The sequence below is a fragment of the Acipenser ruthenus genome, chromosome 5 (genome assembly GCF_902713425.1).
Source record: "Acipenser ruthenus chromosome 5, fAciRut3.2 maternal haplotype, whole genome shotgun sequence".
In the NCBI taxonomy this organism is placed as follows: Eukaryota; Metazoa; Chordata; class Actinopteri; order Acipenseriformes; family Acipenseridae; genus Acipenser; species Acipenser ruthenus.
In genome coordinates this window covers 33,801,867-33,814,200 of record NC_081193.1, presented here as the reverse complement: position 1 = coordinate 33,814,200, position 12,334 = coordinate 33,801,867, and the positions used below count along the sequence as shown (strand labels likewise).

General features: G+C 38.9%; 1 protein-coding gene across 1 annotated transcript in view; it reads left to right on the top strand.

Annotated features, from left to right (window-relative positions):
• Positions 1-5,725: 5,725 nt before the first annotated feature.
• The window catches only part of LOC117402593 (E3 ubiquitin-protein ligase RNF217-like), a 33,340-nt gene continuing 26,731 nt past the window's right edge, over positions 5,726-12,334 (top strand). The window contains exon 1 of the mRNA XM_034003912.3: positions 5,726-7,016. Coding sequence (XP_033859803.2) covers positions 6,099-7,016 — 918 coding nt within the window. The 5' untranslated portion in view covers positions 5,726-6,098. The remainder of the gene's footprint in view (positions 7,017-12,334) is intronic.

The following is a 12,334-nucleotide window of genomic DNA, read 5'->3' as shown; positions in this document are numbered from 1 at the left end:
TCAGCCACTGACTCATTGTGTGACCCTGAGCAAGTCACTTAACCTCCTTGTGCTCCATCTTTCGGGTGAGATGTAGTTGTAAGTGACTCTGCTGCTGATGCATAGTTCACACACCCTAGTCTCTGTAAGTCACCTTGGATAAAGGTGTCTGCTAAATAAACTAATAATAAAATGTGGTAGACCCTGCCTTGCCTTCTGTAGGCACAAGGGTCCTTGAGGGTGTAAGTTCACACCGCTAACCTTTGGGTTAGACAGTGCTTGTGCGCCCCTCATATGCTGCCGTTCCTTCTCCCTCGCAACGGCTCTGGTATGCAGTATCCCATACGTAATGTCATTGGTGGTCATCTTCTCTTTCAGGGAACCAGGGTTACGGAAGCAACCTAACGTTTTTCCTTCCCGGTGGTATTTACTGTTTGTTGCTTGTACATGTAGCTGTGACGTAACAACACACCGCCCACTGACTTTCCCCTGCCACGTTCAGTGTGAACAGTGGTCTGCGGGGACTGCAGAGCGACGCGCAAGGAGGTGGCATGCGCGCCACGTCCGGTGTGAACGCCCCTTTACTTCTCGGCAATCAGGCGCCCTCCCCCAATCCCACAGAGCCAGCACAATTTACTGTTCCATCAGAAGATCCTGCCCTGAATCTCCATCAGCTATGTTCAACGTTTTAAAAGACCTATCCAGCCCGTTACAAACTCCATTTCGACCAGTGGCAGCTTGTGATTTTGACTGATCATAACATGCTCCAACTGCTGTACTGCAACTTTTCCACCGGCGCCTCACAGACCATGGTTACCACGGCAACGCCCTCATTGAGTGACTGTGGGGAGTGGTAAGTTGCCATGGTGACCAGACAGCTTCATCAGGAACTGCGAGCGCTGTGCCTCAGTACTGCAATCTTCTGGCTTCCTGTTGCTGCGCTTTCACAACTGGTGGGGGCGAGTTCAACTCGCCGAACTGTGACATCTAAATACTGCGTTAACTTATTATGCGAAAATCACCCTGAGAGGTGTGTGCTTCCACAAGAGTGGGGAGGTGCCTGTGTGCAGGTGTTTGTGCAATCTCTGCCTCTGGTGTTATAAAAAGATCTGTATTGCTTCCTTTATTAATCCATAAAAGTGATTTTAAGTGCCCTGCATGTCTGCAATATTGTTTGTTTTTTATGTGGCATACACAAGTACATACTGTATATTAAACATCATATTTCAAGTGTATACATAATGCATTTTTCTCTTATGAATTGTATATTTCTCAATGTATTTACTTTATATTTAAAAAGCATTAATGTTATATTTTACACATTTATATATTTTAAATACATGAAACATATTTAACATATATACACATTTATATTTTAAATATATAAAACATTTATTTACCATATCATATATTTTTCATATCTAGAAAAGGGGACAATTTTGGTGTATTAAAAATGTATAAGAACATAAGAAAGTTTACAAACGAGAGGAGGCCATTCAGCCCATATAAAATATCTTGATAATATACAGTGCCTATAGAAAGTCTACACCCCCTTTCAAAGTTTTCACCTTTTGTTGCCTTATTGCCTGGAATTAAAATGCATTAAACTAGTTTTTCTTCATTTATCTACACATCCTACCCCACAACTTCCAAGTGAAAAAACTATTCTAGAAATTTGTAGAAAATTAATTAAAAATAAAAACTGAAATAGCTTGATTGGATAAGTGTCCACCCCCCTTGTAATAGCAATCCTAAATTAGCTCAGGTGTAACCAATCACCTTCAAAATCACACACCAAGTTAGTGGCCTCCACCTGTGTTAAATTGTAGTGATTCACATGATTTCAGGATAAATTCAGCAGTTCCTGTAGGTTCCCTCTGCTGGGTAGTGCATTTCAAAGCAAAGACTCAACCATGAGCACCAAGGCGCTTTCAAAAGAACTCTAGGACATAGTTGCTGAAAGGCACAGATCAGGGTATGGGTATAAAAAATATCAAAGGCCTTGAATATACCTTCGAGCAGGGTCAGGACGATTATTAAGAAGTGGAAGGTGTAATGCACCACCAAGACCCTGCCTAGATCAGGCCTTCCCTCCAAACTGGATGACCGAGCAAGAAGGAGACTGATCAGAGAGGCTACCAAGAGGCCAATGGCAACTTTGCAAGAGCTACAGGCTTTTATGGCCAAGACTGGTCAAAGTGTGCATGTGACAACAATATCCCAAGCACTCCACAAATCTGGCCTGTATGGTAGGGTGGCAAGAAGAAAGTCATTACTCAACTCATGACCATGACCCAAAGCACACAGCCAAAGCTACACTGGAGTGGCTAAGGAACAAAATGGTAAATTCACTTCATTCACGTTTTCCCGTCCTTGTCTCCTCCCATTAACCACAACAAAAGGAACCGATTACGGCGCCACGTCCCCCTAAAGTACCCTAAGCCCCGCCCCCTCCGATAGCTAGTTCAATCACGTCTCCTCCAATTCATGACTGAAACTTCGCTCACCGTACTAGGGCGATGACTCCAGATACCGTAACGCCGCCCTCTTCCTGAATGGCCAGCTTCCGACTGCCCCTGGAATGAACTGCTCAACCATTCAGTATGAAGCCCGCAGTTCCGAAGTTGTACAGTGTCCTCACTGGTGGCCCAGTCAGAGCCCCGACCTAAATCCAATCGAAAATTTGTGGCATGAGTTGTCTGCTGTCCATCAACGCTCCCCAAGGAACTTGACAGAGCTTGAACAGTTTGAATCAGCTGTAATTGCTGCCAAAGGTGCTTCCAACAAGTATTAACTCAGGAGGGTGGAGACTTATCCAATTATGATCTTTCAGTTTTATATTTAATATATAATTTTTTTCTCAATAAATTTTTTTTTCCCCTTAACAGTGTGGAGTATGGTATGTAGATAAGTGGAAAAAAGCCTCATTTAAATGCATCAAACTCTGAGGCACTGGCACAACAAAATGTGAAAAAAGTTCAAGGGGGTATAGAATTTCTATAGGCACTGTATTTACACTACCGGTCAAAAGTTTTAGAACACCTCCATTTTTCCAGTTTTTATTGAAATTTACGCAGTTTAATGTCTCAATGTCTCAATGTACTCTGAAATTAAAGCATAGAACAAATAAACAATTGGAGATAAAAAAGAAATCATGGTGCTGCAAAATGCTGTGGTAGCAGTTTTGTTTCAGGGTGCCACTCACTCTGTGCAAGTCGCGGGGCTTCATGGCCCAGGCAAGCCTCTTTTTCTTATTTTGTCATCTTAGCAATGGCTTTCTTACTGCCACTCGACCTGTCAAACCTGCAGCTCGAAGTCTTCTCTTCACAGTTGAAACTGAGACTTGCTTACTTCGACCAGTGTTAAGCTGTGCTTGAAGCTGTTGTCCTGTGAGCTGCCTATCACGCAAGCTGTTGACTCTCAGAAACTTGTCTTCTGATTCTGTTGTGGCTTTGGGTCTGCCAGACTTCTTCCTGTCAGAGTTTCCTCCAGTTTCCAAGTGCCTTTTGATGGTGTAGGAAACTGTACTCACTGACACCTTGGCTTTCTTTGCCTTTTTCTCGCCATTATGAGAGCAATATACTACTTCCTGCAGTACAATACTGTCCAAATAATGCTTAAGAGGGTGTAGTAACACAGTCTGTTCCAACACTGCTTTTATACAGACAGAGGGTTTGTAAGTAATCAACAAAAGTTGGGACACCTGTAGGAAAAGGCCTTTTTGTATAACTCTGAAATGTACATTATTTTTCAGTTTTTGGTAACCTAAACTTTTTTTTTTTAAACCTCTGGCAGTTTACCGCTTACCTTTGTACCATTTCAGGTTATTCACTGGACTTGAACTGCTTAAATTTCAATAAAAACTGGAAAAATGGGGGTGTTCTAAAACTTTTGACCGGTAGTGTATATTATATTCTATTTAATTCAAGAAAGATATTGGGAAAATATAAGTATCTTATTTCTTATTATATATTAAATATATATTTTTATTCCGTATGGGTAATAACATGAGGTTTACTTGTGCCTTTTTGATGCTGAACAAACAAACTAAAACTGAAATGTAACCAAACACTTCAAATAAAACAAACGTGGAAATGGAGTTGTAACATGAAGGGAAAAAAAGCTCAACGTTTTGGTTCTCGTTTATTACATTCCACATAACTGAAAGTAACAACAAAAAATATGTAATATATACAATCTATATAAAAATTACTACACAACATTTCCAGCAAGTTGGACACTGTTTAAGTGACGCATTTCAAATGACGTGCTTGCCTTTTTTCTGTCCCATGAGATTCTGACTCGCTCTAAAGCAGCACAATGCTTTTTAGACCCAGGTGGCATTCCATAGAGATCATTATGCGTGCGTGTGCTTTTTTTTTTTTTTTGTTTACTTTTGCTGTCTAAAACTTTTACACACAGAGCTCTTTTTCATTTGCCATTTTTAAAACTGTCACGCAACTTCTGGTGAGGCAGTAAATAAGTGCAAGGCATTTTTGTCATTTCTAGCTAATACAAGATTCACGTATCCGAATACATGTCAAAAAATATTCGTTCGAATATTTCGATATTTGTCCCAGCACTAATTCTAGTGCTGTAACTAAAAGCAACAAACCTGTGCCAAGGAAATAAAGAATATTGCTAAGAGGGACAAGACAGGAGTGCGAATTAATCTCCTCAGAAATTAACGTGTTCATTGCAGAAGTTGACTGTGATTAATTGACAGCCCTAATTATTACCTATCTGCAAACACACACACACACTCCAAACAAAATCCTGGCTATGCCACTGGTCTGAAATAGAGGTCTGTTTCTCATTTTGTTTCTCCGGTAATGTTTTTCCTGGAATATTTCAGACACGTACCAGATAGAAATTAGAAGACAATAAGATTATTGAGCATTTCTCCAAGAAGTGAGAGAGGTTGCAAGATCTGAACTTGACTTGATTTGAAAAATGACTACACGGATTACGCAAGTTTTGTGCAAGCTGTACATGGAATCTTCCTTATTCTTATATAATTGTATCCATGTGCATTTTATGGTCTGTGTGACTTGCTTGCTTCTAACATGATCCTTTTTTTTTTTTTTGCTATGGGAAGGGGACTGAAAAGAAAGCAGATATGGACAAACATGTTCTATATTGTTACAAAAGTGACTTTCCAAAGTAAAAGCAATATAAGCTAATATTGGGCAGGGAAACAAAGGGACAAAACCCAGGTAATACATGATAAGAAAAAAATGATAACAACTCAGTATTGGAGCAATAGAATCTAGAACCACTCAGAATGATTGCAAACAATGTAAACTATAGCAATTCAAATAACATGTCAAGCTACTTTAAGGATTTAATGTGAATAAGCGTGAAACGCGTCATGAAAATATGTGTACTTGAGAATGTCAATCTGATCATCCATCAAAGCTTTGTACAGCCAAACTGTGATGCCCTCAGAGAAATATATTCATGGGTTAAATTTAATTGAACTGGCACTTGATTTGCTTGGTTAATACTGTAAATGTTATGCTTAAAAAGTTGTGTTCTTATTCTTTACACAGCAGAGTTCCTCTCTGTCTACACACAATAGTATTATAAATAGAAATGACTCTGTTTAAGAGCAAAGCTCTCTCATTGGAGCAGCAGAACACAGATTTTTAACTTGTCACCAAAAAACAGTTATAGTGCAAAGCAATATACTGCATTCTTATTGCGAGCGCTTATATTATAGATAATACGACCAGGAGACTGAACAGCAGAACACATAATTACCTTGCAGAATACTGAAATACGAAAGTATCAACGTAGCAGGAACTCCTGAGATTGCCGAACGTTATATAAACTTCTCCTCTTTAATGATCTTGTAAAAGATGGAGAGAAAAATGCATTTGAATATTGAGGTCACTTTTTTTGAAGTGCTCAAAGGCCTATGTTAATTTTGGAAAATTAACTTATGGTCGCTTAAAAGCAGGTTTTTCTTTCTAGTAATAATAATAATTAAAAAAAAGCTCGGAGTGGATTAAATTTGTCATAACATAGCAGGGACCCGGAAGCAGAAGCAGCATTGCTATTTATTGTGTTCTTCTGTGTGTTTGTATACTCAGCTGGAGTAACTAAGCAGAGCATAGATGGGAAGTTACACATCAGGAATGGAAGATGAGCAAATCTCTGTAAATGCTGTTGAGGAAGAAATGCCTACTGGCTCGAACGATTTGGAACTGGAGAGAGCCAGGAACTCGAAAGAAGATTCTGTCGACGTTGGGATAGAAAATACAGACTTTGTAAACAACGGCAGGCAAAGGAAAGTTATAAAACCCGATGTTGTTCTGGATGTGCATAAACACACGTTAGAAAATTGTGTTGACCAAGATGAACCAAGTGATCAGGAAATTGTAAGGAGACAAACAGCTGTTGACATTTTAAAGAAAGACTTCGGAACATCGACACCTGTAACAAGTAATAATATTAATGATTTAATAGAAAGCCGGGATGTTTCTGTGGATTTAATTCTTAAAATAGGAACAGACCAACAAGGGAAATGTAGAGAAAGTGGAATCAAAAACGAACTTTGTATAGAACAGGATCGAGACCATTTAGAAAATGTCGCACTGACTTCTAATGATGAAGTGAAATGGACTTGCACAGACTCTGATACTGACTGTGTTACCAATAAGGAACATATTTACTGCACTGTGTATTGCATGGCAAACGACAATTACAGGAGATCGCCATTGCTATACAGTTTAAGAGAACAAAACAGTATGTCTGAGGAAAGGCAAATAATATTACCATCACCGGTGAGCAACCACACAAATGGGAACTTGCATCTGCAGACAGAGTCGGATCTGGATCTTTATTACAATGAGCCTTTCACCATATCGAGTGTGATTGATACGAATTCTTTGGGGAACCTTTACTCTGGCGACTACAAGCCCTTCATTGTGCTGACTTGTCGCGTTTGTCTGGAAGACAAGCATATGAAACCGCTTCATTGTTGTAAGAAGGCAGTGTGTGAGGAGTGTCTAAAAAGGTACCTGAGCTCACAGGTAATCACGATTTGAGTCACGCTTGTGCATTTGGTCCGATACAAGTATGGCGATTGTTAATGTAAGTTACTCAAATTTCATAATTCACCCTATTAGTGTACAGTAGACGTGTTGATTGTGCAGGTCAATGTTTTCATTGCATAATCGTCCCTCCCCTACCGTTAAACTGTGCAACTTCGGACCCCCAGCTTCGCGCAGGTCACCATTTCATGGTCCCAGCATTTCCTTACTTTTCAGTACTACTGGTGCCTGATTGGTTTTATTTGTTTATTTAGCAGACGCCTTTATCCAAGGCGACTTACAGAGACTAGGGTGTGTGAACTATGCATCAGCTGCAGAGTCACTTACACCCGAAAGACGAAGCACAAGGAGGTTAAGTGACTTGCTCAGGGTCACACAATGAGTCAGTGGCTGAGGTGGGATTTGAACCGGTTTCTTTAACCACTGGACCACACAGCCTCCTACTGGTTTGGTTGCATTACGAGCGTATTTTAAGTACCGCCACGTACAGTTTGAGGAAACAAATTATTCCATGTGAATATACTTTGTCAAAGTTAACAACTTTTACAAACTACTGCCTCATGATTTGCTGAAGTATTGCAAGTATTATCTTTGGTGCTTGTCCAGTTTTGGTGAAACAGTAGGTATGCTGCTGGGTCCTACTTGTCTTGGATAAACAGGTGTACTTGCGACCTCCCTCAGGATACCTGTATAAAACTGACCCATACAGACTGCGAACCTTAAACACACTCTTTTACAAAAGAAAAATCTGTTGGCCTCTATCCACTGAATTATGATACAGGTACAGGCTTACTCCTGAACGTCAATGTTAATTATGGAATAAGAAATTGCATTTCTTTTTTTGTGCAGACAAAATGAAATGGCATATGATTTCTTAAAACGACAGACCGATTTAGTTTTTTAACACTCCATATGGAACTGATTTTGTGAAACCAAACCAAGTTTTAAAAAAAAAAAAGGCAGTTTCACCCAGAAAGTTTTATGTCTTACCTTGTATGTGTGGGCCCTATATTAACTTTTTATTATTGATTGTGATTCAATAAATACCTGAAATTGCACATTGCACACTGTAATCAAAATAGAATTATCTCTGGGGTACTGAAGCATATAAAAGTGATACTTGATATGGGTGTTCAATTGCCCTGGTTTGCTTTACAGCCTTGTTATGTAGCGTTCATCATCTTGTATCAGATGGATTAAGATCAATTGAATCAGCCCCAGTGTGTCAAAACTCAGGGCTTCTGGGAGTAAATTTGTGAGCCTGCAGCTGAGGCTACTTTCGGTGAATCTAACCAACTGGATGAAGTAGACTGCACAGAGCGTGAACAATGGACAGTTGGAAATAGCCAGCCTGAATAATATTTCACCTTAACTTTTGTTAAATTGTGAATGTTAGGGGTGCATTGCAGACATTGAGACCGTTGATGGCTTGATGGCATACTGTAGTCATAGTTTGTTATTAATTAAAACTGAAACAAAATCCTAACTGATGTTGCAGGTTGTTTGGAAGCAGATGTGAATAGTTCTGTATACCGGTTAGGCCCGTTTGCTTACAGTACATACTGCAGGAGTTCTTTATAGTAGTTGTCCGTGTTTTGTGAGCACTGTGCAATCAGTGCTGTTACTGTTCCTGGCTTCCCTGTCTTTTGTTTATACAAAGGGAGCTGGTAACCGCCTAGCTTTTACCAACATTTGACTTTTGTACCATTTTGTTGTACTTTTTATTTTTATTTTATTTATTTATTCATTTTTTACTTAAAAAGAGTACAGTATTTCATTGTAAAGTACTTTTCCACACATGAAAAGGTTCAAAATACAGTGAATGCACGGTTATTATTTTTTTTAACGCAAACTCTGTACTGTACAGTAAATACTAATGACCCATGAACATCATTACAGTATGTGATGCCAGCCTGCGTGTTTATGCCAAGTCCCTCATTTGACACAGTCTTACTGTAATGCTGTCATCTACAGTACAATAGATATTTATATGCTGTATAGTACAGTAGAACACACTGTATCTCTTCCCATGTCCTGTCAGTGTTAACATCCTGAGCTGCTACAAAGGAAAATGAGATTTGTAACTGTCGTTTAATAGTACAGTAAGTAGATAAGTGACTGGGTTTAGTTTTGCTTATGAATAGATGTGATTTGACACTTAGTGGATCTGTATTCAGATTCTTTAACTGGATATAACACTGTATACCCTGGATATAACACTGTACATACAATATTGCTGTGCTCCATCTCATCTGCAGTCAGCCTGAACCACAGTAGATCTGGTGGTGATGAGGCTGACCTAACCTATCACTAAGACATTTTGAAAAGATTATTTTTCCTGTGTTCCGGTTTAGGCTGAGATTATAAGATATTAAAACTGGGGCTCTCTAAGGAGCCTAGCGGTTTATTGATTCAGTCTGGTACAGCAGGGTCTTTCATTTTACTAGGATAAGAAAAATCAAAAGAAGTGGTTGCATGACCTACTACTGTCAGCATGCCTTTTTGAGAGGCATTTTATAGATCTTATGTAGACAGAACTGCTGGGCTTATATCTACAGTATTTATCTACAGCAGTGTTCTTCAACTGACGGCCTGCAGGTCCAATCTGGTTTGTGAGAGCCTTCCATTTGGCCCATCGAGCGTCAGCTGTCCTTCATTACAAAAGCTGAAATTGCAGAAACGCAAGATTGAAAGGTTGCTACTACAGTATCTACAGGGCATTTGTGTCCCCTAGCAAGCATATATTATTTTTTTGGCAACACGTCATAATGCAAGTGAGCACTGGACTTTATCTGGTAATAATCCTTTTCCTTCCTTATTTACAATTCACTCAGTATGTAAGCTACCCCAATCAATAAACTCTAGTTTACTATTTTAAAGTTTACTGTTATTTTAACTTCTCCAAATAATTACTCCTCTCCTGTAACTTCTATCTATCCTTAAGGTCCCTGCCTCCGCTGACTTACTGAGCTAAACACCGTTAGTTTGGTTACCTAGAGAACCATGATTATGCCTTTTATTTAAAACATGCACATTTGTGAGGTAAAGAGTGATTCAGCATTAATAGCCGCAGGCAGCGAGAGACATACAGACAAAACAACAAACGGCAAGAGGAAATAAGAGAGATAAACTATTCAAGCACCGTAAATTAGCCAAAGAAATCAAGCTTGTCAAAGATCTTTTATTTGGGCTTTAAAAAAAAAAAAACAGTTTGCCAATCGTAAGAAATGCACCTACTGTATGGCATGCCGCTCAAAGATACCACATTGGATATGCACTTAAGTTAATTTTCTTTTCATTTACATTTAAACACATCGGAGTTAGAATTTGTTGATACATCGTTAGACGCAGTGCTACACTTTTAATTAGGGGCTTAAGAAGATGCTTATGCAACATAAATAAAGCGATCAATAATTGACGTGCTTTCATTAGTTAACTTGAATGCTTGCTATGCAGTAATTTTCTGAAAACACTGAATTTTCCGAAGACGGTGCGAGCGAGTGTCAAAATTTCAGGCAGTAAGAAAGGGAAATTAGATTAATTTCTTGGGAATTTAACTTATCATTTTAATTTTAATAGTTGTAATAAAATTAAGATTAATAGCATGCTGTTTTAATAGCAGTGGGGTTTGTATAATTATTTGTTTGCAAGATGCCGTTTGAATATTGTCAGGAAAATATCAGGAAAAATATATTTTGTATCTTTTATTATTAAATGGCTATCAAATATTGTATCATTGTAAGTGGTTGTTTCTGAGATGTATTAAGCCCCTTTCACACTGCCATGCTCTGCCCGGGTTGGACCCAATTCGGGTCGCAGGTCGCCTACGTGATTTTTGTAGAAGCAGGGTCTACCTGGGTGAAACAAGCGAATGCACAACGAGTGGTGCAATACCCCAGAAGCAGTTTGTTATGGATGCGTCCATCCAAGCTTCTCTGGATTGAATCGCTGTATACAATGTTGATTAGAGCAAATGTTTCTTCATCCCTGCTGCAATCTGCGTGGGACAAATGAGGAAGGAAAAAGACAAGGCGAGCAGCAGCGTTTTAGATGAGCTGGAGCAGATGGATAGCATAGGCAGGGAGGCTGGCCATGAGGGAGTTGCAGTAGTCAAGGCAGGACAGTACCAGAGCCTGAACTAGGAGCTGTTTGGAGTAGTCGTCAAGGAAGGGGCGAATTGCTGTCTGTGAGACCAGCCAGGAATGAAGGATGGTGTATTATACTGGAAGGAATAAATTCTATATTGTAGCAGGCAGAAAACTTTGTGTTTATTGTCTGAGTTGGTCAATATTTTACATTCTTAATTGATAAAATAAGACATTATAGGTAGGGCCCTGTGAAATTCACAGGAAGATTAGAACAACATGACTAACCTGCAATTCAGTACTAAACCTCAAGATGTCTGTGTAGCCACTCCAGCTAAACTGATCAAAACAATAATTACGTAATCAACCCATTAAATTCTGGCTAATTACGAGGGACAATAATTGACATTCTAGAAACTGAGGCGTTTAAAGAACAAATAGTTGCACCAACAAACTCGAAAAGCATTTTTTTGAGAGATCGCACTCGGCAATATCCACCTGGTGTGCTGTATAACTTATTTTGAAAGCCGTAACATTAGAAATTCATCAAACGTGTAAAAAGTTGCAGAATTAATAAATACATACCGAGCACTGGCATAAGAGTTGCACAGCACATGTGACAGAATAACAAGTGCGTTGTTAAAACAAAGTGTGTTGTTAACTGACGAGTTACAACAACCCTGATCAATGCAGAATAAAACTAGGTTTTATTTAACCAGATCACAAGTTTTTAAGGCAGTGAAGATTTTAGACCCACAACATGTTTGAAGTTTGGATAAAGAACCCCTCACTTTAGATTGTATTCTAGGGTTTGATGCTTACTGTAAATCAGAAATGGAGGGATAGCAATTATATGCAATAGAAAAAGGTAGCAGAATTTCTTTGACTGCATTTTGGAGAAATGCAGAACTGTTTCCCAATTTAGCAAGAAAGGCTAAAATATATTTGTCAGTTGTTACCAATCTGTGGATGCTGAAAGAAGTGTTTCTTCATATGGACACATTTTCACAGAGCAACGTCAATCCATGAAAGAAGACCGGCCTAACCAACAAATGATGCTTACGTTTAATAGCAAAATATTAATGCACAAGAACTGAGAATGGAATTTTTTTGTCTTTCATGCAAACATAAGTAACACTTATGGGCTTCTTATGAACAACCTTTTGATGTTATATTGAAAGAACAAAACAATAAAAAACAAAGAAATAAATA